The sequence below is a fragment of the Peromyscus californicus genome, unplaced genomic scaffold, assembly GCF_007827085.1.
Source record: "Peromyscus californicus insignis strain IS unplaced genomic scaffold, ASM782708v3 Scaffold_6__1_contigs__length_162567912, whole genome shotgun sequence".
In the NCBI taxonomy this organism is placed as follows: domain Eukaryota; kingdom Metazoa; phylum Chordata; class Mammalia; order Rodentia; family Cricetidae; genus Peromyscus; species Peromyscus californicus.
The window spans coordinates 106809579-106832931 of NW_026294584.1; the positions used below are offsets into that span (position 1 = coordinate 106809579).

The window sequence follows — 23353 nt, forward strand, 5'->3', positions numbered from 1 at the left end:
GAGCAACCGGGGTAAGTAAACCACAGAGAGACAGGACTCAGCTTCTCAGGGGAAACCAATTTAGGACATTGGGGCCGTTCCCCTCCATTTCTGAAAATCAACAAAAGGCCCAGAACGGGTGGCAGCTGGCCAGGTGCCACAAAGCAGGCACCCTAGGGTATTCCAGGAGGTGGGTGGGGAGGGACCCCCTTGGTCCCCTCTTGACACCTCCTCATCTTCCTTCCACAGAGAATCAAATACCTGATAACCCCCAGGGAACCCAACCGCTGGGCTGTGGAGCACGAGGGGGCCACGCCCTTCAACTCCCGCTCGAACCTCATGAATGGCGCACTCATGAAACCCAGTCACGTCATCGTGGAGACCATGATGTGAGGTCCGGGCCATGCGACAGGCGCCGCTCCCCTGCTGTTTACTAACGTTAGATTCTCATAGGACCAGGTTTACAGAGCTTTATATTTGTACTAGGATTTTTTTTTTAATTGTCACAGAAAATGTTACTCTATGTGTATGTGTGTGTGTGTGTGTCATGTGTGTGTCTATGTGTATTTTGTTTTGATTTGGGGGATATTTTGTACAAAAAGAACCCACGGGCCTATGTCCTGGGGAGAGGATGGACTTTCTTATTGATTTTGATGTATTTTATGGGAACTTGGTAAATTTTTCTTTGTATTTTTTTTAACATATAATGATATATATACTTAGAGTCTGTCATACACTTTACCACTTGAATTGGTCTTGCCAGCAATGGATTTCATTTTCAAAAGCAATTCTTCGGTGCTTATATAGCTGGCAGAAAATTCTGCCCAAAAACAAACAAAAAAAAAAGAAAGAGAAAAAGAAAAACACCTAAATGCTGGGTGGAATTTTCCTATGATGATGGATACATCTTCAAGAAAGGTATAGTCCCTTCTGGGCTGGTTCAGGAGGAAGAACACAGCTGAGGAGAGGGAGCCCCCACTAGCTGAACAGACCTGAGGGGCAGGAGAGAGCAGGGCTGTGGGGAGAACCATCACTCTTTCTCAACCAACAAGAAAGACGCCAAAATAATAACTCCCCCCTCAGCATGAAGGATTGATTCTAAGAGCAGCCGAAGCCATTGGACCAGGGCCCAACCCCCTCCCTTTTATTTTGGAGTAGAGGGTGGGTAGTCAGTGGGATTGTCTGAACCACCATGGGTCTTAGAGGCAGGAATGGGAAGTCTGAAAGGCAGGCGTGAATGGGGCTGCGATCTGGGAGCCTCAGCTGGCTTAGGCAGAAACCTGGGCCTTTCTTGAGCATTCGATACAGTTGCCTGAGGCCAGTCCACAGGAGCTGCAAGGGCTTCAGAGTCAGGATCACACACAAGAAGGGGCCGTTGTATCTGAATGGAGTCATGGCGGATGGTGGTCAGGGCATTCCCCAAGCAGAATGCATTTTGGTGAGGGCCAGGAGGGAAGCCAGTGGACCAAAGGATATTAGCAGCTCAGGAGAGTGAGTGTACCCCAGACTGGCAAGTATACCCCAGGAGGGCACTTTCCTCCTTTGCCTCTTGACAAACTCTTGCTAAAGATGCCACCCTAGGGCCATCCAGCTCCTAGCACAGAATGTCCAGCGTGGCTATAGATGCTGGAACTTAAAGGATTTTAAGTTCAAGTACAGAGCCAACTCGGTAGTGACCTCAGATACTGTTTCCAAGCCTCTGCAGTGGCTGTTGAACAGGTGTTTGCCCCCTCGCCCCCAGGGAACTGAGAGAAGACAAAGGTGAATTTTATAGGTTGAGGTTGTCTCCACAGAGATTGAGGCCAGTGCCCCAGAGCTGGCTGACCTCAGGCAGGTCTGTTTCCTTCTGAACCAGGAGAGGGCGCTACACCTTCACCCCAGCCTCCACTGGGCCCAGCTGTGCCATCCTGAACCAACTTGCCCTCCTGACAAATGTACACATTTTTCTGTCTCCAAAGTGTCTGCCAAGTGACCCTCTAGTCCTCTTCCAGTGGTTGTTGAGTCAGCCACCCGTGATTGTACCGTGTTCCTACTGTCCTGTGTATTTCTGGTTGCTCTTGTGTTAATGTGAGTGTTGGAGTTTTTCTTCCCTGATTTTACCAACTTGTAACGTGTCCTGTTTTTCTTTTGTTTTATGGAACCTTAAAAGTAACCACTGTGGGTGATTGAAGACAGGTGAAATGTAAGGGAGAGGGGGCTCATCCAGCTGCGTCTGTGGTCATGCCTGCCTACCCTTCCCCTCCGCCAGGCACGCCACTCTGGTGAGCCTTCAGTATTTTGGGTTGGCAGACAAATGGCACCATTCTGGAAATGGCCTGACAAAGGCCTTTTTATCATTCCCAGATCAAATTCTAGACCAAAGACACAGCGGGCCAAGTCCCCAGGCCCTGCCTGGGTGGAAGGCCAGCCACCTGCTGAGCCCACTCCCCAACAGTGTCCCTGCACTTGTCTTCAATACTCACCACTGTCACCCAGCCCCTGGCCCTGATAGCCCTTGTTGTGATCTTGTCTTTCCATGTCTGCATGTAAGTAACATTTTGAAGTAGAGCTCATGACTCTGGTCCACCTGCCTCTTGGAGAGAGGGAGGGCTAAGCTGTCTACCAACCAGCCCTTGCCTGGAACAGGTCAGATTGTGCCCTGCCTGTCAGATGTGGGCAGGAAGCAAGGTACAATGCCAGATTTAGATGAGGACCATGGTGGGCCCAAGAGGACTCTCCTGGGCGATGTTATTTGGTCCCAAGAGCTTCATTAGCCCCCATGTGGAGGATCCCTACTGGGTGCTGTGGACAGTCCCAGAGGAGCCCCAATCCAAGGCACTTTTGTAAACAGGAAAACTGAGGCCTAGGGTAGGAGAGACTTTTTGTGAGCTGAGTGGAACTGGATAATTGAGTCATTTGTAGCTCCAGGCTCTCCAGGTATGGGCAGAAGGAAAGCAGGACCAGGGCATTGTCTAATTAACCCAGGCCTTCCCTGTCAACTAGAGGCCAGACTGATAGGGCCCCCTGCCTATGCTCATAGAGCAGAGAGCAGCGCCCACTTCTGCCCAACCTCACTCTCCTGCTCCCCGCAGGCCCATGCTACCCTTCCCTCCTCCCCCAAAGCCTTTAGGAGCTAGGAATTGATACCCTCCCGCCACCCCCCCCCTTCCCCCGACCAACTTGCACCACAGAAACTGAGGGCCAAAGACATTGCTAGTATGAAGAGCCTTAGGCAGGCTGTAATGGCAGGCCTTTGGCCTCCATGCAGCCTGAGGCTACGCAGGAAGTAGCCTGAGAAGGTTTCTTTCCTTCTTGGGAAGGAAGATCTTGGGGAAGGTTCCCTCTAGGCCTCTGGCCCCTAGTCCTTATCTCCCTGGAAGACCATGCAGACCGTAACAAAACAGGAGGAGAAAGTAGCATGGGTCCCCTCTGCACAGGAAGGGGCTTTCTGTATCCCAGGGTGTCACTACCATGGCCAACAGCATTCCAGCCCTGCTCCTCTGGATGGGGCAATGCTCTAGACAGTCTAAAGAGGCACCGATCCCGGTTCCTCTCTCCAAGATGCAGACACAAGCCAGGAAGGCACCTTACAGAAGGCCCTTCACAGCCCACTCAATCCTGAGACCCCCGTCCCCACGGACACTGTAAATACCTCTGTGTGCACATCCCTCCTTCATCAAGTCCAAAACCACACACAAAACAAAACCTAGATACCCCGAGATGGAGAGGGGTGCCCCGGAAGCCAGACGCAGGGCTCCCGCCGCCCTTCCTCCATGCTGACCTCCCAGTAGTTGGGGCTTCACAGGAAGCTGGCTTTCCATGCTCTTTGGGAGGGTAGAGGGGTGGTGGTGGTGTCATTACAGGCATGTTCTGGCATGTTCCCTGAAGGACAGAGCATCTTGTTATATATTTGGCTTCAAAATGAGATGGTAGCTCCATTTTTTTTTTTTAAACCCAATTAATCTTTCCAATCCCTAACAACTGTGACTCTGTATTTAGCACAAGAGAAAGCTGAGAACGTGGGTTTTGCCTCCTTCAGAAATATGTCTGGCTCATCAAGACATTTTTTTAAGAACTTCAAAATATTTTTAAGATATTTTAAACTTTTGTAAAAAATAAAAAACAAAAAAACAAACGCACACAAAAGAAAAACCTAAAACCAACCAACGAGGGGAGGAGCGTTTATGTTTGAAGGATCCTTGGTGTGTGACCTGTCTTGCAGTATACAAGCTCTGTGTATTGATGTTTAACGACGACGACCCTGCATTTTGCAGGATTTCGTTTTTTTTTTCCTCTTTTGCTTTTTAGATGAATATGTATATTGATATTTTAAATCCATCTTTGCTTTTTTTAGAGGAGTTTATAATCACCTTGTAACACAACAATAAACATTTCCTTTTTAAAATCCAAGAACGTGTGGTGGTGTGGTTTGGAGTGGTGTGTTCACCTCTACATGGTGGCAAACTGTACAGTTTATAAAGGGATTTCACTGTGGCTGGAGAGATGGCTCAGCTGTTAAGAGCATTTACTGGCCTTGGTTTTTGAAACAGGTCTCTTACTAGCTTGGGGCTGGCCTGTGAGCCTCAGGGACTCACCTGTCTCTCCTCCCCAGCTAGGGGATTGTAAGAACTACTTCACCTGGCTTTTAAAAAACAGTGATGTAGGGCATGATGTGGTAAGGTGGTATGTGCATATGAATGCAGTGCCCACAGAGGCCAGAAGAGGGTATCAGAGCCCCTGGAAGATGAAGTGAAAGGTAGTTGTGAGCTGCCATGTAGGTGCTGGGAATCAAATTCAGTCTCCTGGGAAAGCAGCAAAAGCTCTCAACCACTAAACTGTTCTCTAGCCCCCACATGGCAAATTTATATGGGTTTTGAGGGACAAACATGAGGGTCCTCATGCTTGCAAAGCCACGCACATCACCTGTACTGAGCCACCCCCACTCCCCAGCCAAAGCAAGAGTCACATTGTTACACATTGTTATTAAGTCTCTGTACCTTACAAGAATAAGTGTTTCCTAAGCCTAAAGTATCCCCCAAACCATGTTTTTCAACCTACTTTGAACTTGTAACCCCATGATGTATGCCCACCCCTTTTGCCTTGCTAGACTCCCGCACCTGTGATATATGACTGCCCTTTTGCCTTACAAAAATGTGTCTTCCCTGATATGAGGACTCCCCTTCCACACGATGGATTCTTGCACTTATCTATCCGACAGGCAGCCTTGAGCCCTAAGTCCCAACTCTTCTGTCCAGGTGCTAACAACCAATTATTTCAACAGCTTTTCTATCAACCCTAACCCTTTCCCATAAAAGGGACCTCAAAGTCGGTAAGGGGATGCTCTCTGTAATCCTAACTTTGGGAGAGGCAGCAGCTGGCCAGTTCTAAATACAGCTGGTTTTAATCAGACAGTCGTGGGAGTGGGTGGGTCTCCCCATCTTCCCCAGGTCTAACAGCTCCTTTATCCTAGCTCAGTCATTACATCCAGTTTCCGATTTTGGAGCATTTTGGATTTCAGGTCTTCATATAAAGGATGTGCTGTGCAATACACTGTGAAGATTTGTCACTCAAATTGTTTTAATAAAATGCCAATAGCCAGGCAGGAAGTATAGGCAGGACAACCAAACTAAGGATGCTGGGATGAAGAAGGGCGGAGTTGAGAGAGACAGCAACCAGCTGCCGAGGAAGCAGGACATGTAGAAAATGAGATAAGTGGGCCACGTGGCAAAGCATTGATAAGAAATATGGGTTAATTTAAATGTAAGAGGTAGTAACAAGCCTGAGCTATCAGCTGAACATTTATAAAATTGATATTAACTCTCCGAGTCAGTTATTTGGAAATGACTGCTTGTTATTTGGGAGCAGGTGTGGGGACAGGAAAACTCCGCCTACCATGACGTTCCCTGTACTAGCATAGGTAAGAACTGCTGAGAAGTTCCCAGACCAGGTTTGCTCTTGGGTTCATAGACTTCCTAGCCAGATCTTGGGTGGATTGGGGACTACAAGTCTTCTCTGGCTGGTTTCATAGTGTGACAGAATAAAAGAGCACCTCGCCACCATGTTCCTGCTATCCTTTTGATGGCCTCTGTCCACCTCCATCCCTTTATGCTTCCCAGCCAATTGGCTTGTGTTTGGATCCTGGCTCCGCTCTATACTGTGTTCTAGGCAAGTTACTTAACCTCTCAGAGATCTGGTCCCTCCTCTGTAATGTGTAGAGAGAGTCCTTCTCTGAAGGCTGCTAGAAGGCTCTCACTGTTCTTACAAAGTGCTCTGAGCTCTCCTTGGCACATAGGCTGTGTGAATGGTGGTGACCCTCACTCCTTACCCCCACCCCCTGCCTCCCTGAGACAGTGAGCTCACAGACATCCTGAGGGAACAGCTTCTCTCTGCCTTTAGATCTGCAAGTTTCCCCCGCCCCATGGGCCTGACCCTGTGCTCTGGACCCTAGAACCAGTGAGCTTAACTTGCCCCAGGGCCTCAAAACTTAGGAGCAAAAGCCAGACAGCCAGGCTACCCACTTGGCACCTCCTTTCACCAAAGCCAAAGATTCCCTGGCTGCACAGATTACAACACATCCCACACTTCAGCCTAGTTTCCAGTACCACCCTCTCTGGGCTGTAGAACCTGCTAGATTCATTCATACTGCAGGTCCTTTGCACTTGCTGCCCCCCCCCCCCCCACCACCACCACCACACACACACCTGGGACACTTCCTCCCTGTCTTGACTGGACTGGCTTCTGTCCTGCAAATCTTACTGTGACTATCACTCTTTCAGAGAAGTCCTTCCTGGGTTTCGGTTCTCCTCACCCTGGTCACTCTGTTGCCATAGGTTATGTTTTCTTCACTATTCTTTATGCCTTCTCAAAAGACTATGACCAGTTCACTGTTTTCACTAGGGTGTACAGCCAGCTGGCTTTTTTTTTTTTTTTAAAGATTTTTATTCATTGTGTGTATGGTGGGTAAGTGCATGTGAGTGCAGTGTTAATGGAGACCAGAAGGGGGTGTCGATCTCCTGGAGCTGGAGTCATGGGCAGTTGTGAGTTGTCTAATACAAGTGCTGGGAACTGAACCCAGGTCTGCTGGAAGAGCAGTAAATGCTCTTAACCACTAGGCCCCCAAAATGGCCCAGTATTTTTTTGTTTAAAGATTTGTTTCATTTTATGTGTATGAGTGTTTTGCCTGTGTGTGTGTGTGTACGTACACCACATGTGTGCATGATGCCTGCAGAGGTCAGAAGAGGGTGTCAGGTCCCCTGGAAGTGAAGTAATAGATAGTTGTGAGCTACCATGTGGGCTTTGGGAACCAAACCCAGGTGCTCTGCAAAAGAACCATGCTGTGGGATATCTTTCTGTATGCTGTGAATATGTGTGACTCCCACTGGATGATAAATAAAGCTGTTTTGGCCTATGGCAAGAAAGTTTACAGCCAGTCGGGAAATCCAAGCAGAGATACAGAGAGAAGGGTGGGGTCGAGAGGGACATGAGCCTGCCTCCAAAAGAGCAACGAGATGCCAGCAGACTGGTAAGGCCACAGCGACGTGGCAACATATAGATAAATAGGAATGGGATAATTTAAGATGATAGAGCTAGCTAGCAAGAAGCTGAAGCCATAGGCCATACAGTTTGCAATTAATATAAGCCTCTGAGTAATTATTTTATAAGTGGCTGTGGGACCGCCAGTGGGAGAGATTCGTCCAGACTGCGGGGCAAGGCAGGACCAGAGAAACTTCTGGTTACAGAACCAAGAGCTCTTAACGACTGAGCCATCTCTTTAGCTCCATGGACCATTTTACGAATGAGTGAAAAGAAGTTGGGGGCTGAAAGCTTTACACAGCTGAACCTTGCCAGCCTGTTGTTATTATTTTTTTTTAAATAAAGCAAACAACCTACCGTGTGCATTTAACCAATTTTATTAAAAATTCATCCCAATAGCACTCACCTCCCCCCAGTCGCGGTGATACCTGGTGGGACAAAGATTTATCCATGGGTCCCAGACAGACCAGACAAACCGGCCTGTGCAATGGAGCCATGGCTATGCTGGGTGCTTCCTGGGTGCCCTAAGAAAACCCACATAGAAAAATACTTTACAAGGAATATGTTCTAATATTAGCCAGAGAAAAATACAGCTCTGGGGGTGGGGTGGGGGGTGTCACAGGGGAGGTACCCAAAATGCATAGGCAGGCAGGATGCTCACTGGGGAGGGAGCTAGGGATGTTGTGTGGGGCAAACACCCCTGTGAGAAGCCAGGGGGATATTGCATATGAGAAGGCCTCAGGCCATGACCAGGAGGACCACCCGCTTGGCCTAGTTGCATATGTCTGGGAGGATGGGAGAGCCTCAGCCCGAGGGGAGGGCAGGGGTTGAGTTGTGTTTTAAGAGCCTGGAGTCTTTGAGTGGAACACAGATTTCCCAAGCCAAGAGACCCTAGAGTACAGTCAGTCATACCACATACCAGAAACCCAAAGCGGCTGAGCCATCTGCCCAAGATCACACAGTACTGGGTGCTGGTGGCCACGAGTCACCTCTCTGCTGTGCCATTCACCTGCCCTCGAAGCTGAAGGTCTTGATTTGCCTGTTGCCCGTGATGGGTGGGCAGTATCTTTTTACCCTGGGGCAGTGAAAGTAGAGGGACCCTGGAGAAGCCATCACAAAGGGCAAGGTGTGGGGGAAGCCGCGGAAGAGCAGAGAGTCAAGGGGTCTCAGTGGGTAGGTGGAGATGGCACTGTGTCTGCTCAGATTCACCCAAGGTCGCACAGCCAAGAAGGGAACCAGGAGCAAAGAATGCCTTCGTGGACCCCCACCTGTCCTCTTGAACAGGGAGTCTTTCTGGCAATGAGTTTCAAGGGCAGAGAAGGGGAGATGGGGTAGGGTTGGAGGCCCCTGGGTCCTTGAGACCTTGAGCTGGGCAAACACAAAGCCAATCCCCAGACCAGCCCAGACCACTGGGAGGTGGCTTATGTCCTGCTTGAAGCTGAAAGGGTTCTGTTTGGCGGAGATGAAGGAAGCCCGATTTAGGGATGCTGGTATCCCCAGCTGTAAGAGGGGGCCTCCTTGAACAGCCTCTTTGGACCTTGCTCCCCCATGCTACTCTCTTGTCTTTCAGCCACTTTCTCTCCATCTCAGCTCCTCTCTCTCCTCTTCCTCCTCCTTCCTTCCACTGATAGGGTTGGCAGGAGAGCTGTGACTCAGCCTTGTTTCCGTATCTGTTGGAACAGCAGGTGAGTGGGTGCTCCTGAACTTTTCCACCCCGAGCAGTGACTTGGGCTAAGGTTTTTGTGGAGCAGGAGGGTTGATAGCCACAGCTCTGCTCTGGGGTATAGAACCAACCACGAAGCTGAAATGATTGAGCCACCAACCTGAAGGAAAAGGCTAGCATTCCCAGATGTCCCTACTTGGGGTTTCCCAGTGTGGGCATTGGATGCTGGAGGCTCTCAGAACACCAAGGTTTGGGAGAAAGGAGGTTGCTATTCTCCTTGTGCCTCATCCTTCCTGGTGGCAGGGTCCCTGTATGACTGGGTACCACCCATCCAGTTGGATCACCGAACGCTTCCTGCCACAGTCCAGGACTGTCCTCCTGCTGATTTGCCTCCCAGGATGGGAGACACTGGCAGCTCATTTCAGTTACCATGCTGAGCTGGGCTGTCCCTACTCCTGTCGCTGCTCTGAGGTAACAGTGCAGGGATCTGGAGGAACCCCAGCTCTCTCCTGGCTGAGCAGCAGGGCTGACCCCTGTTAGCTGGGGTTCTCTGAGCGTCTTGAAGATCCACCTTGATGATGCCACTCTGCCGGGTGTGGAACCTGCAGACCCACAAGTGGATGAGTGGGGGCCACTCCTCCAGCTGAGCTGCATGATGACCTCAGAGCATCTGGGGACTGCTGGGGCCTGGTGCTCGTGGTGTCCGGCGGCTCTGGGCCAGTGGGTTACGGCTGACAACCAACTCCAGGATGTCCCCAGCCTCTGCCAGGAGTGGAACTGCCAGACAGCAGTCGAAGTCCCGAGTTCGAACATGGTTGACCTGCACAGTGCACAGCCGAGGGACAGAGTCCCTGTAAATGAAAGTTCTAGAAAGAAGCTGCACCTACACAACTGATTAGAACCGGAGAGAGGGTCAGGTGGGACGGGACCAAAGCTGCGAATTTATCTTAGCTCCCACTGAATAGCCGTTCCTTGCCCACCTATGTCTGACTTAACACCCTTTCAACGATCAAGTGACCATTAGGTTCCACCAACCCCCCCAAACTAAGAATGGCATCAGAGCCAAAGCATGGAGTTCTGACTTGCCATAAACCAGCCTACCTGATATATCCACCAATATTTCCTTGTAAATTGTACTGATTTCAATCACTCATGGCTCTAGAGTAAACTCTCTCATCCCCTTTGAGGTGAGAACTGTGTTTTTCCTGAAATGAAGTCCTGCCCCACCCAGATTTAGGAGAAAACATAAATTAAGTACATTTAGAACAAAATGAACAAGGGAATAAAAATAGCTGGAGCAAGGGAAGAGCAGTCTTGGAGGCTAAGTTAGGAACAGCCTTGTTTCCCAGGCCCTTTCTGTTAGAAGATCACGTGACTGGTTCTGGCCCGTAGGCTGGGAAGGGATCTATCATATAATGGTTTGGAGTGAAGGCAGGAAAAAAAAAACCAAAAGTTTCCTACACCATGGAGTCTAAGGAGGTCACGTGTCTCAGAGAAACAGTTACTAGACAAGCAGGCCGTCTGTCAGCCAAGGAGTCGACAGCAAGTGGAACCTCAGCCTCACCTGACTCACCCCACTGGCCGTTCCATGCACTTTCAGAGTTCGAATCAAGCTCTGTCCCTGGGCCAGTGCTGGGGCCCCCCTGAGTTACCTGCAGGAGTCTGTCAAAGGGCTGCAGGCCTCCGTGCTGGGCTGGCCCATCAACGCGCACAGTGTGGACATAGACACCCTTCTCCAGGAGGCCATCTGAGACGCTGAAGCCAAAGTCGTTCCGCACCGGGTCCTTGTGCAGGGTCACCTGGGAGGAGGAGGCGGTGACCTTTGCTCCAACCCCCATCATGTCCCTGGGATCCAGGCCCAGTCTACTGGCTGGCCATACTCTAGGCTGCCCTCAACAGTCTTGAGCCTGGGCCCTGTGGTATTGACCTTGCCATGTGCAGCCCGCAGGTCCCAGAGCTCAAGGGTCTCTTAGAAAGGGGAGTAGGGGATCATATCATAGTGTTTTCATCACCCTGGGCAAACCCCTGGATTTGGCATGTGCTCTGATGTCTTGGTTCTTATATAGATACACACAGGTGCAAGAGACGCAGGTGGAGGTGGTGCCAGGAAGGTGTGTCAGTCATCTGCTTACGGTGGCATGCAAAGTGGTCTCTTGGTGTCTGCAGGGTACCAGTTCCTGGACCCTATGAGGATCCCCAAATCTGCAGATGCTCAATGGTGTAGGTTCTGCACAGAACCTGTGCCTGCCCGCCCACGGACTCAAGTCCTCTCCAGAGGGCTTCTGAGACCTAGCTCATGGTTGGTGCTACGCAGATGATTCACCAGGAATGAGGTCCAAAGTCAGCCCATGTTCGGTACAGATTTTTTTTTCTGTGAATACTTATTATTATTATTATTATTATTATTATTATTATTATTATTTTAGATACGGTCTTTCTATGTAGTTCTGGTTAGCCTGGAACTTGCTATATAGACCAGGCTGGCCTTGAACTCACAGAGGTCTGCTGGCCTCTGTCTCCAAAGTGCTGGGATTAAAAACCTATACCACCATGCCCAGCTTTTCCCTGAATACTTTAGATCTGTGGTTGGTGGACTGAATTCAGAACCTGTAAGAAGGGAAGACTAACTATATATATATATATATATATATATATACACACATATATGTAATGTAACCTTAATGTGTGTGTATACATGTGTGTATGTAACATACACATTTGTATATGTGTACATCCATCTAGGGATAAAGTTTGCTGAAAAAGAATAGCCCACTCTGTATCACAGGTGTGTCTGTATGCAGGTGTAGGGTGCAATTACCCAAATGGTGAAAGTTTCAGAAAACCTAAAAAAAATCCCTGGGTGTTTTTGTTGTTGGTGGTTGGTTGGTTTGGATTTTTAAAGTTTCTATTATTTTATGTGTTTAATATTTTGCCTGCATGTATGTCTGCATACTCCTTGTGTGCCTGGTGCCCTTGGAAGCCAGAAGAGGGCATCAGATTCCCCGAAACTAGAGTTGCAAATGGTTTCTAGCTGCTGTGGGTGCTGGCAATCAAACCTGGGTCCCCCAAAGAGCAGTCAGTGCTCTTAGCTGCTAAGTCATCTTTCCAGCCCCCAAGTTCCCATTTTTCAGTGAGGGAGAATAAATCTCAACAAAGGGTGGGGCCCCTCAGCATCCCAAGCAGGTAAGCTCCTCCTGGTGCCAGGCCCCCAGTGCCCACACTCTGCCTGCTTGCAGCCCCCAACCCCAGTGCCCACCCTGTGCATCTCCAGGGGCATTGGCAACAGAAGCTCCTGCAGGTCTTCAGGGGATGTTCGGACCTCCCGGCTCCGGCGCCAGGGCTGAGATCCAGGCCTGCCATCCACAGCCACAGTCTGCACAGCACCTGTCATGATGGAAGCCTGTGGGGACACGATTGTCACTCAGACACCATATACTTACTCCATCTGGCTCTGTCAGGCAGGCACGTGGTCACAGGGTGAAGACAGTGGAGGAGGTCGTTGACCAACCACAGAATCAGAACAAGAGCCTCTGGGGACTAAGGGCAGAATAACATCTGCTCTGTGCCAGGCTCAGTCCTCAGCAATTATAAGTTTAACTCACTCCACGATCTGTAGTACTGAGCCGTTTTCTCTGTTTTACAGACAAATAGGTTTAGTGAGAGAATTTGAACTCGGAATCTGACTCCACAGTCAGGGTTCCGAGCCTTCGCTCACAGCATCAAGGCACATCTATCCTGGAGTGAGAGTCCAGGACAGAGGGAGGAGTCGGAGATGCCTCCAGAGCTGATGTCTCGAACAGGGAGGGGAAAGAAGAGCATCCCCAGCAGAGGGGACATGGCAGAGCTGGACTATGGGGACGCCTGGAGAGTCAGGGTCTTCCAGCACCCAGCAGCCTACAGGAAGCATGTGACTTTTTATCCCATGGTGACAACAGGGTGACTCTGGAGCAAGTAATTGGTGAAGAATGTAACATGGACAGACGTGAGTGTTTAGGAGGGTATGGTGGCCAGGAAGGACATGGTGGGACCATGGAGCTGCCAAGCAAAAGGGTCATCTGGACAAGGATGGAGATGAGAAAGGAGCAGGACTGTGGGACGGGATGGGGCAGTGGGCAGAGTCAGAAGTGCCCATCATGTGAGTGTGAGCTGAGAGCATCACATTCAGAAAGGGACATCCACAGACTACAGAGGTGCCAAAGTAGGATGAGCCTCTTCCAGTGTGATATTCCTAGGCACCCAGCTATCTCCCCAGCCTAGAAATTTCTCTCTTCACATCCATCATGGTATCTGAGTTTCCACTCTGTCTGGCACTGATGTCCAAGTGCCTGGAAGACTGAGAAAGCAACTGCTTTAGAGAGAGCCAAGCTGTCAGAAAGAAGTGGGGGAGAACCTTGGTGGATGGATGTAGGTGCCTTTTGCACATCTCTTACAACTTGTCCTCACCTCCTACTGGGAAAGACCAGAGACTTGGGATCTTGGGATAAGAGTCCTTAAAGAGCAGAGAGCTTAAGTGGTAGATCGATGGGGCAAGTGCTTACTGCACACGCATAAGGAGCCACGTCAAGGTCCCAAAAACCTGTGTAAAGGCATGGCAGTGTGCATCTATAATCCTAGGCAGTATGGCGGATGGGAACGCAGTCCCCTGGGGCTCACTGGCCAGATAGTCTAGCCAAAATGGTAAACTCCAGGTTCAATAAGAGACACTGTCTCAAAATAGAAGGGGAAGGGGCTGGAGAGATGTCTCAGTGGTTAAGAGCACAGGCTGCTCTTGCAGAGAACCTGGATTCAGTTCCCAGCACCTACATGGCGCTCACAACCTATGTAACCAGTTACAGGAGTTCTGATGCCCTTTTCTAGCCTCTGTGGGAAAACTGCACACAAGTAGACACATATACATGCAGGCAAAACCTGGTCTGGAATTAGCGAAGTTCAAAGACTCGAGGCCTCAGACACTCCACTACCACAGGGCACAGAGTGCATGGGCAGCTGCAGCTACAGCAGCTGCAACATTGGAGCTGAAAAGCCCACCTGACCACACACCCAACAGACAGGTGAACCACACTCTGACCACACACCCAACAGACAGGTGAACCACACTCAGACCACACACCCAACAGACAGGTGAACCCACACTCTGACTACACACCCAACAGACAGGTGAACTACACTCAGACCACACACCCAACAGACAGGTGAACCCACACTCTGACCACACACCCAACAGACAGGTGAACCCACACTCTGACCACACACCCAACAGACAGGTGAACCACACTCAGACCACACACCCAACAGACAGGTGAACCCACACTCTGACCACACACCCAACAGACAGGTGAACCCACACTCTGACCACACACCCAACAGACAGGTGAACCCACACTCTGACCACACACCCAACAGACAGGTGAACCCACACTCTGAGCACAGACCCGACAGACAGGTGAACCACACTCAGACCACACACCCAACAGTTAGGTGAACCACACTCTGACCATACACCCAACAGTTAGGTGAACCCGCACTCTGACCATAGACCCAACAGAAAGGTGAACCCACACTCTGACCATACACCCAACAGTTAGGTGAACCCACACTCTGACCATACACCCAACAGACAGGTGAACCCACACTCTGACCACAGACCCAACAGATGGGTGAACCCGCACTCTGACCACAGACCCAACAGATAGGTGAACCCACACTCTGACCATAGACACAACAGATGGGTGAACCCACACTCTGACCATAGACACAACAGATAGGCAAACCTGACCCCAGGTGGCTGGAACTAATAGAAAGTACAAAAGAAAATAAATTTAAGTCTGTCTAAAACACACAGAAAAGTAAGAAGCTAAAAAGTAAAAGACGTTAAGAAAGAAAATCTCAAGATGTGAAAAGTAGAGATGTTGGGGAAATAAAATCGTAGAAATTGCCAGGGGGTTGTGATGCACACCTTTAATCCCAGCACTGGCAAGGCAGAGGCAGGCAGACCTCTGTGAGTTCGAGGCCAGTCCGGGCTACAGATTGAGTTCCAGGAAAGGCACAAAGCTACACAGAGAAACCCTGTCTTGAAAAACAAACAAACAAACAAACAAACAAACAGAAATTGAAATGATCTCTAAGAATTGGATTGAATATTGGGATGAATACAGCCAAGAAGAGGCTTGGTGAATTGGGAGAGAGATTAAAGAAGGCAATTGGCAGTTAAAACCCCGTGCTGGCTAATTTTACATCAACCTGACATAAGCTAGTGTCACATGGGAAGATGGACCCTCAGTTGAGAAAATGTCTCCCTTAGACTGGCCTGTGGCAAGCCTACAGCGCATTTTCTTGTTTGAAGATTGACGCAGTAGGGCCCAGCTCACTGTGGTAGGTGCCACCCTTGGGGAGGTGGTCCTGGGATGTGTAAGAAAGCAAGCTGAGCAAGCCACGAGGAGCTAGCCAGTAAGCAGCACCCCTCCATGGCCTCTGCACCTGTTGCTGCCTCCAGGTTCCTACCTTGAGTTCCTGTCCTGACTCCTATGATGTGGAAGAAACCCTTTCCTCCTCAAGTTGCTTTTGGTCCTGGTGTTTGTTTATCACAGCAATAGAAACCCCGACTAAGACAACCCCAAACATGCATTTCTGTAGATTTCAAGGGTTTAAGTCACGTGACAGTGGAAACCATTAAAATATTTGATACTGAGTAGACAGCAAGAGTCCCACAAACAAAACCTGTGGGGTCACAGCCAACTCAGTGCTTACAGGTCAACTCATAGCTTTGAAAGATTTTATGTGAAGAAAGAAGAGTGGAGACTAAATAGCTAAGAAACCAGGACAAGTATCTTTACTTACACACACACACACACACACACACACACACACACACACACACACACACACAAAGTCTAAGAAAATGATTATCAAAATGAGCAAGACAGAAAATAAACAGAAATACTGGAAAACCAAAACTGGAGTTTTTTTTTTTTAACCTGGTAATTGGCAGGGCTGATGAATGGGGGAGAGCCCCCAGTCAACAACGCTAAAATAAAATGGGGGTGGTGGTGGCAGCAGATGAAACAGAGCTTTCAATTGCTCTCAAAACTGAACTCAGAATAGCTTTGTCGGTCCCCCTGTCCCATACCTGAGTGGTGGTGACCTTCATCACCCATGCCCTGTGTGCACATGCCACCCACCCACAGGGACAGCAGGATGGCCTCAGGGCACTTCCATGCACACACTCAGATATGCACGCCCTAAAGATATGCAGGTGTGTGCATGTGCCTCACACCTCTCTTCGTGTAAAGACCCCTTCACACCCCGGGTGCCCAGGTGAGAGCACACACACTGTAATAGTTAATACCGATTGTTAACCTGTCAGGATTCAGAACCAGTGAGGAGATAAACCTGTGGACATGCCCATTCAATTGGGTTCATTGAGGTGGAAAGATCCACTCTGAATGTGGGTGGTACAGACCCATGGGCTGGAGCTCTGGACTGAATAAAAGGAAAACAGAGCCAAGCACAACACTCAAGCCTCTGCATCCTCACTGCAAATGCAGCGACCAGCACTCCCAAGACCCTGCTGCTATGGCTTCGGGACTGTCATGAGGGACGGTGTCTTGGAAGTGTGGGCCAAAACAAATCCTTTCCTCCCCTTTCCATTCTCATGTGTGTATATGTGGGTATGTGTATTTGCATGGGTATATGTGCACATGTATGGGGGTGCACAGGCATGTGTGTCTGAGTACATATGGAGGGCCAAGGTTGATGTCCAGAATCCCCCCTCCCCCCCATTGCTTTTTAACATCTTATTCATTGCAGCAGGGTCTCTCCATCAAACCTAGAGCTCATCAATAATAGCCAAGCTTGCTAACTAGCTTGGTGTGGGGATCCCCTGACTTCTTCCAGAGGCTAGGATTTACAGGCAGGCTGCCATGTGCACTCTACATTTACATGGGTTTGGGGGGATCTGAATAAGTGCTTTAACCATCTCCAGCCCAACCCTTCCTTTTCAGAGTGGCTTTTGTCACAGCAACAAGACATATAGGTATTACACATCCCCAGGTGACACGGGAGCCTGACTCCATTGATGGGTAGCCTTTCCCTAGCCCTCCAGGGTGTCCAGACATGGTGCCCCACAGGCCCTCTGGCCAGGTGACAGTACCTCCAGCTCCCTTAGCAGTTCCGACTGACCACAGGACTCCAGGTCTTCAAGGGCCTCTCCAAACACTCTCCAGAAGCCCTCCTCTCGGGCGGGGCCAGGGGCTGGGCTGCAACAGGAACCACAGCGTCAACTCCTGGCAGGCGGGAGGGTGGGCGGGCTGGGCCTGAGGAGTCTTCGTTGCCTAGGGCCCAGTGCTGGGCTCCAGGGGCCATAGGGCGGGCAGGCAGGCAGGCGGGTGTCCTCGGTGGCAGTGCTGGGGCCCCAGGGCAGTGGTTGGTGACACAGAATGTGGGGGGAGACGCAGTTAGGGGCGACCAAGACTGTTGGTGGCCAATTAGAACAGGGGCAGATGAGACGGGGTGGAGAGCGGTGACACAGGACGCCTGGGAAGAAAGACAGACGGACAGACAGAAGACAGAGACAGACAGAGAGATCCATGGGATAGCCCCAGAAGACAGTCCGATCCCGCCCAGACACATGGCACCATGGGACAGTGACAGAACAGAGCCAGAACCAGCCAGGACATGGATGGATGGAGAAGATGGGATATTTGTGCAGGGGGTGGGGTGGGGTGGGTGGGCAGTACCCATCCTGGCCAGCCCACATTGTGTGGCCCATCTGCAGCTAACACCTAGCTTGCAGGACCCCTGACAGCTCTCAGAGCCCTTTGCCATTTGCCACAGTGTGATTTACAAAGTCCTCATTTCTCAAAGGCCTGGCATTGCTTTTAAGGAGGACAGTGCAGCGTGGACAGAGAGGTGAGCCCAGGCAGAGGGGGCATGGGTGTTTCTTGTGGAGACCCACTCTGTGGGAGCTGGCTGCTGTACGAGCCCAGTCCTACACATGCAAACATGCACAGCCCAGGGATGGTGGCTGTGAACTGAGAGTCACGCCTCGTGCAGCCTGATCTGAGGAGGAATCTGGGTTCAAATTCTGAGTCTGATGCTGCAATTCTGAACGCAGCTATTCACAGACTCAGGAGGAACAAGCCGGACTGCCGCCTCACTAGGACATGTCTGCTGCTATCTTTCCACAGAATGCCCTTTCCAGCCCAGGTTTAGTCCTCAGGCCAGGGATGCTCTTCTGTTCTAACTCCCCCTCTGGCTACCCCCCCCCCCCACTTAGTGTTCCCACCACGGACCTCATCGGTGGCTCCCAGTCCCCCTCCTCCTCCTCTGGGAAGCTCTCATCAGTGGGGCCAGGTGTGTAGCTTGACCTCCGGGCCTCAAGGGGTGGGGAGTTGCTCTTCAGTCTGCTGGTTCGCCACTCCTGGGGAGTCACACTTCGGACCGCCACCTGTGGAGTGTAGGAGCCTGGCGGGTGGAGAGAGGGATGTGGGCCTTCTCTCTAGCCTGGCCTTGTCCTCCCTCATTCCCAGAAATCGGATACCAGTGGGCAGATCTGTGTCCTTATCGGGCCCAAGTGACCACTGAGAGACCCAGGAGTCCCTGTCACCCTAGCAAGCCCCTGGAACATCCAGACATCCAGCTGTTAACATTGAAGTTCCAGCACCATGGTCAGCTCCACAGGCGTGGCCTGTTCAAGGGCCTCCTTGAAAGGGAGTTTCTGATTGGATCACAGTCCCAGACCTACCCGCAGGAGCCCTGAGGATGAGCTGGGAGCCCTGGGGACCCGTTTCCTGGAGCTTGGTGATGGGGACACCCAGGGAGAGCCAAAGGCCCTAACTGAAACGGAGTGAGGATTCACCAAGAACCCGGAGATGCTTCTCTGCTAATTCCCTGAGCCTCAACCACAGGCCAGAGGGCAGCCCCGGTGGGTCTCAGCCACGTGGGCAAGGAGGGCATTGTCTGCCTTCTGTCTTCAGCTGGAAGCATGAACTGACACCTGTTGTGTGCTAGGCATGGGGATAAGGAGAGAGAGCAGAATAAGAGCTGCTCTGTCCCCAGCACACGGCAAGGAAATCCGGGACTGTAGGTGAAAGGCGGAGTCCCTCAGGTGACCCTTGGGAGTTTCCTCCGAAGGAAAAGGCCAGCCGAGAGAGAAGGTGCCAAGAAGAGCAGGCAGCGGGGTCACCTTCACCAAAGCCTGTCCAAGGTCCCGGGCTCATTACCTGGGCCCCCAAAGCCACCCTCTGTAGCAGAGCTGCCCCAGGACTCCACAGCGCTGTCCACACTGGGGACAGCAGGTGAGAAGCGGGCCGTCAGCAAGCCTCCCTTGAGGGCCTCCGGAGGGTCCTCATCCACATCACTGGCCTCACTGAGGCTGCCCGACTGGCGGGGGAGGAGGGGACCTGGGAAGAGGAATATCACCTATGACCTCAGAGACACAGATGTTTTGTGAGCCTCAGTTTCCCTACTCTGAGAACTCCCAGGCACTTGACAATCTGGCTTCTGCCATGTAGGTGGGGCATATTAGCAAGTGAACCCATCACGCAGATGGGAAAACCGAGGCATGTGAGGCTGAACAACAGGCCAAAGGTCATATAGTGAACAACAATGGAGGCCAGATTAAAAGAAGACCCCAAGACTCAGGTAAACTGTGGCACACATAGGACACAGGAACATGTAGGAACCTGAGGAGATATGAAGCAATGAGGAGCATGGTTTAGACCCAGAATGTACCTCATACTGCACTGTGCCACCATGGCACAGGGCTTCTCTCTCTAAGCCTCCTCATCAGCTGGCCCAGGGACCCCACCCCCTTTCTAGATTGGTGGCACACAGCCTGACCCAGGACTGCCCTTCCTCTGTAGGCCAGGAAGTCCCCAGGAAGGGGAAAGGCTCACGGTCCAGTTGCTTCTTGATCTTCAGTGTGACAGTCTCCCCTGCCACCTGCAGAAGGTGGATGGCCTCGCTCAGGGGCCGGCCCTTGAGGCTCACGCTGTTGATGGCCAGGATACGGTCCCCCACATGGATGGCACCAGTCCTGAGGAGCGGACACAGAGCACAAGTGAGGCCCAGATGCTCAGGGCCTCAGAGTGTGTTGGTCCTGCCTTCAAATACCGCACAGAGGCCCCAAGGCACAGGCCTGGCTGGCCCCAACTGGGTAGGAGGAAGGATAGGCATAAGAGCATATTCCGGTATTCTCAATATTCCAGAGACAGAGGGGCATCCTGGGGCCCTGTCTCAGAGAGGTGAGAAGAGAGAGAATGAGGGAGGAAGGAGAGAGGTGAGGGATCCAAGTCATCCTCAGAACTTCTGCTGAACAATTCTCCCCCAGATTCCAGGTTTTATAGCTCTGTTGGTTCAAAGTCACCCTCTTCCTCCTCTTTTGTTCTGAGACAGGTCTTGTTATGTAGCACAGGCTGGCCTGGAGCTCTCTAAGGAAGTCAATGTTGGGGCTTCTCAAAAAACTGAAAATAGATGCCTGATGTGATGGCGCACGTCTTTAATCCCAGCACCCTGGAGGCAGAGGCAGGCAGATCTTTGTGAGTTCAAGATAACAATTCTTGTTTTGTTTTGTTTTTTGTTTTTGTTGTTGCTGTTTTTGAGACAGGGTTTCTCTGTGTAGCTCTGTAGACCCAACTGGCCTCAAACTCACAGAGATCCACCTGCCTCTGCCTCCCATGTGCTGGGATTAAAGGCGAGCATCACCAACGCCTGGCAAGTTCAAGGTACCAATTCTTTAAAAGGAAAAAGTAAATTTGTAGGAAAATAGATGGAAATGATTAAGCTGAGCAAAATAAGCCAGAGACTCAGAGAGACAAGTCATGTGTGTCTTCCCTCCTATGTGAAAGCTAGATTTAAAATTATGTATAGGGAGGGGTTATAAAGATTGTAAGAGGACCGTGACAGGGACCAGATTTTAAAGGATCAGGGACACAGAGAAAAAAAGTAATGGGTAGATTCTTGGGACCTGAACAGGAGGGGTGCTATGTAAGGAAAGGAAGGGGATCAGGAAGAGGAGGGGCAGAGGGATAGGGGTTTGGCAGTGGGGGAGGGGTGGAGTAAGAACAAAGTGTAATGATGGCATACACATTTGAAAATGTCAAGACAAAACCCGTTACTTTACACGCTAACTTTAAAAAATGTGTATCGGTTACATGTTGAAATGCACATTTATTTAAGATTAATTTCTTTTCACTTAGCTTTTTGAATGTGGCTACTAGAAGGACAGTTTGGAGTGCAAGTCTGATTGTACTGCAGCTGCTCTGGGCTACCCTGCCCTGCATAGAAGGCTGTGTACTACCCACCATCCCAGCCCTCTGGAGTCAGCATGGTCCACTGGGTCCCTGCAGTCTCCCTAGAGTCCAGTAGAGGGCGCTCCAGGAGCGACCCAGCCTGAGTCTAGATCCTGGCTAGGCAGTTGTGCTGGATGTTCAGGCCCTATGAAGTTCACCCTTCAGCCCAGAGCCTTCCCCTGCTGTGCAGGGGAACTCACACTTCCTGGCGTGGCCGACTCACCCCTCGCAAAGCTGAGGTAGAAATCTGGGACTCACCTGGGGCCCACTTCACATCTGCCCACTCCACCGAGGGGCAGTCAGGACATCTTCCTCTCAAGGCTCCTTCCCTGGCACAGCCCCAGAGACACTTGGAGTAGCAGGCAGCCCAGAAGCCTCAGGGCCTCGGGATAAGCCTCAGGTGGGGCTCTAGCAGTGGGGCATACCCCTGATATTCAGACACATAGAGGCCTCAGAGTGCTGTCAGGGGACATACTCTGGGGGACAGCTGAAAGTGAGCCCAGCCCTGCCCTTAGCTGTGGTCCCCTGGTCCCTTCTGCCCTCATTTTCTCTGCCCTGGCTGCTGGGCTGGACCAAAATTCCTGCCAAGGATGGGGAATGGGTGCTCAGAGAGGAAGTGAATATCCTTGAGCGGTCTGATGCTGAAACAGAAGTAAAAGCCTAGATTGGCTGGTCCCAAAGCCCACCTTCTGCTCCCTGGGGGTCCCCAGGCCTTCCCTGTGTCACCACAGAGTTTACCTTTCAGCCAGGCCACGCTTTGTGAGGCCAGAGATGATGATGGGGTCGAAAGGTTCCTCGGTGCCAGAGATGGTGATGCCCAGGGGTCCACCATAGCGCTTCAGCTCCACCGTGTAGCTGACGGCCCCTGTACTCTCCTGCTCATCTACAAGTGGACAGGCTCCTGAGGGTGAGGCCCAGGAGGGGGCAGGGCTGGGACCCACCCCTCCCCAGGCTCAGCACGCTCCAACCACCTATGACTTCACCAAACCCTAACACACCTGCTCAGGCCTTCAGGGGTACAACCTGGGGACCTGGAGGCCACCTCAGGCTCCCGGCCTGCTGCCCAGGCGCCATAAAGGGAAACAAACAAACAAACAAACAAAAACAAACCAAAAACCTACAGGGACATGGAACCAAGATTTGAAAACACGGATTCACATGCCACCCTCAGTAACTCAAGATTTACAGCAAAGAGAAGTGAGAGGGAAGGGAGGGGAGGAGGGAGAGGAGGAGGGAGGGAGGAGGGAGGAGGGAAAAAAGAGGAAGGGAGGAGGGGGGGGGAGACTAAGAGGAAAGAGAAGGAAAGGGGGAAGAAATGAAAGGAGGGGCTGGAGAGATGGCTCAGGGGTTAAGAGCACTGACTGCTCTTCCAGAGGACCAGGGTTCAATTCCCAATACCCACATGTCTGCTCACAACCACCTGTCACTCCAGCTCCAGGGGCTCTGACTCCCTCTTCTGGTCTCCCTGGGCAACAGGCATGCACGTGGTACACCGCCATACATGCAGACAAAACACCCATACACATAAAAACAAGATAAACAAAAATAATAAATAAAAAGAGAAAATCGTTTTTTAAAACGGCGGGAAAGGAAGGAGGACAGGAGACGAGGGGGGAGGGGGAGGGGAGGAACGAAAACAAAACTGGCCACCAGTGGCTTCTTCTCCAGGGTGAGGGCCCCAGACTATGGGGTTCACACTCCATTTACCACACTCCTCGCCACCCCCTTCTGCCTCTCCTGTCCCCACCCCTCTCACCCGGTGCCCCAGCAGTTCAGGCCTGCCTCTGTTATGCCGGGGCCAACACTGCAACCCAAAGCCACTCAGACATCAGCCCTGCACATCGGTCCTGTCAACATCTCACACTCTGGGGAGCCTCCAGCGGCTCCCAAGGGCCCTGGAGCAGGGGAC

The 23353-nt window shown here is 51.2% G+C and overlaps 2 protein-coding genes and 1 long non-coding RNA gene across 15 annotated transcripts in view; 2 read left to right on the forward strand and 1 right to left on the reverse strand.

Annotated features, from left to right (window-relative positions):
* Positions 1-4371, forward strand: part of Slc6a6 (solute carrier family 6 member 6) — a 75373-nt gene extending 71002 nt beyond the window's left edge. For all 5 annotated transcript variants that reach the window (XM_052722325.1, XM_052722323.1, XM_052722324.1 and 2 more), the window contains one exon: positions 229-4371. In XM_052722325.1, coding sequence (XP_052578285.1) covers positions 229-372 — 144 coding nt within the window. In that variant the 3' untranslated portion in view covers positions 373-4371. The remainder of the gene's footprint in view (positions 1-228) is intronic.
* Positions 4372-7852: 3481 nt separating this feature from the next.
* The window catches only part of Grip2 (glutamate receptor interacting protein 2), an 83256-nt gene continuing 67755 nt past the window's right edge, over positions 7853-23353 (reverse strand). For 5 of the 9 annotated variants that reach the window (XM_052719407.1, XM_052719406.1, XM_052719408.1 and 2 more), the window contains 8 exons: positions 22183-22345; positions 20050-20189; positions 19375-19554; positions 18445-18616; positions 17304-17409; positions 12411-12554; positions 10807-10953; positions 7853-9974 (listed from right to left, as the gene is read on the reverse strand). In XM_052719407.1, coding sequence (XP_052575367.1) covers positions 9816-9974; positions 10807-10953; positions 12411-12554; positions 17304-17409; positions 18445-18616; positions 19375-19554; positions 20050-20189; positions 22183-22345 — 1211 coding nt within the window. In that variant the 3' untranslated portion in view covers positions 7853-9815. Of the gene's footprint in view, positions 9975-10806; positions 10954-12410; positions 12555-17303; positions 17410-17435; positions 17687-18444; positions 18617-19374; positions 19555-20049; positions 20190-22182; positions 22346-23353 lie in introns of those variants that run through there. The other 4 variants (XM_052719409.1, XM_052719405.1, XM_052719410.1 and 1 more) reach the window with 3 other exon arrangements.
* LOC128098377 (uncharacterized) lies at positions 12561-16040 on the forward strand. Its single transcript, XR_008214224.1, has 2 exons — positions 12561-14883; positions 14920-16040. It is a non-coding gene; the product is annotated as an uncharacterized LOC128098377 (long non-coding RNA).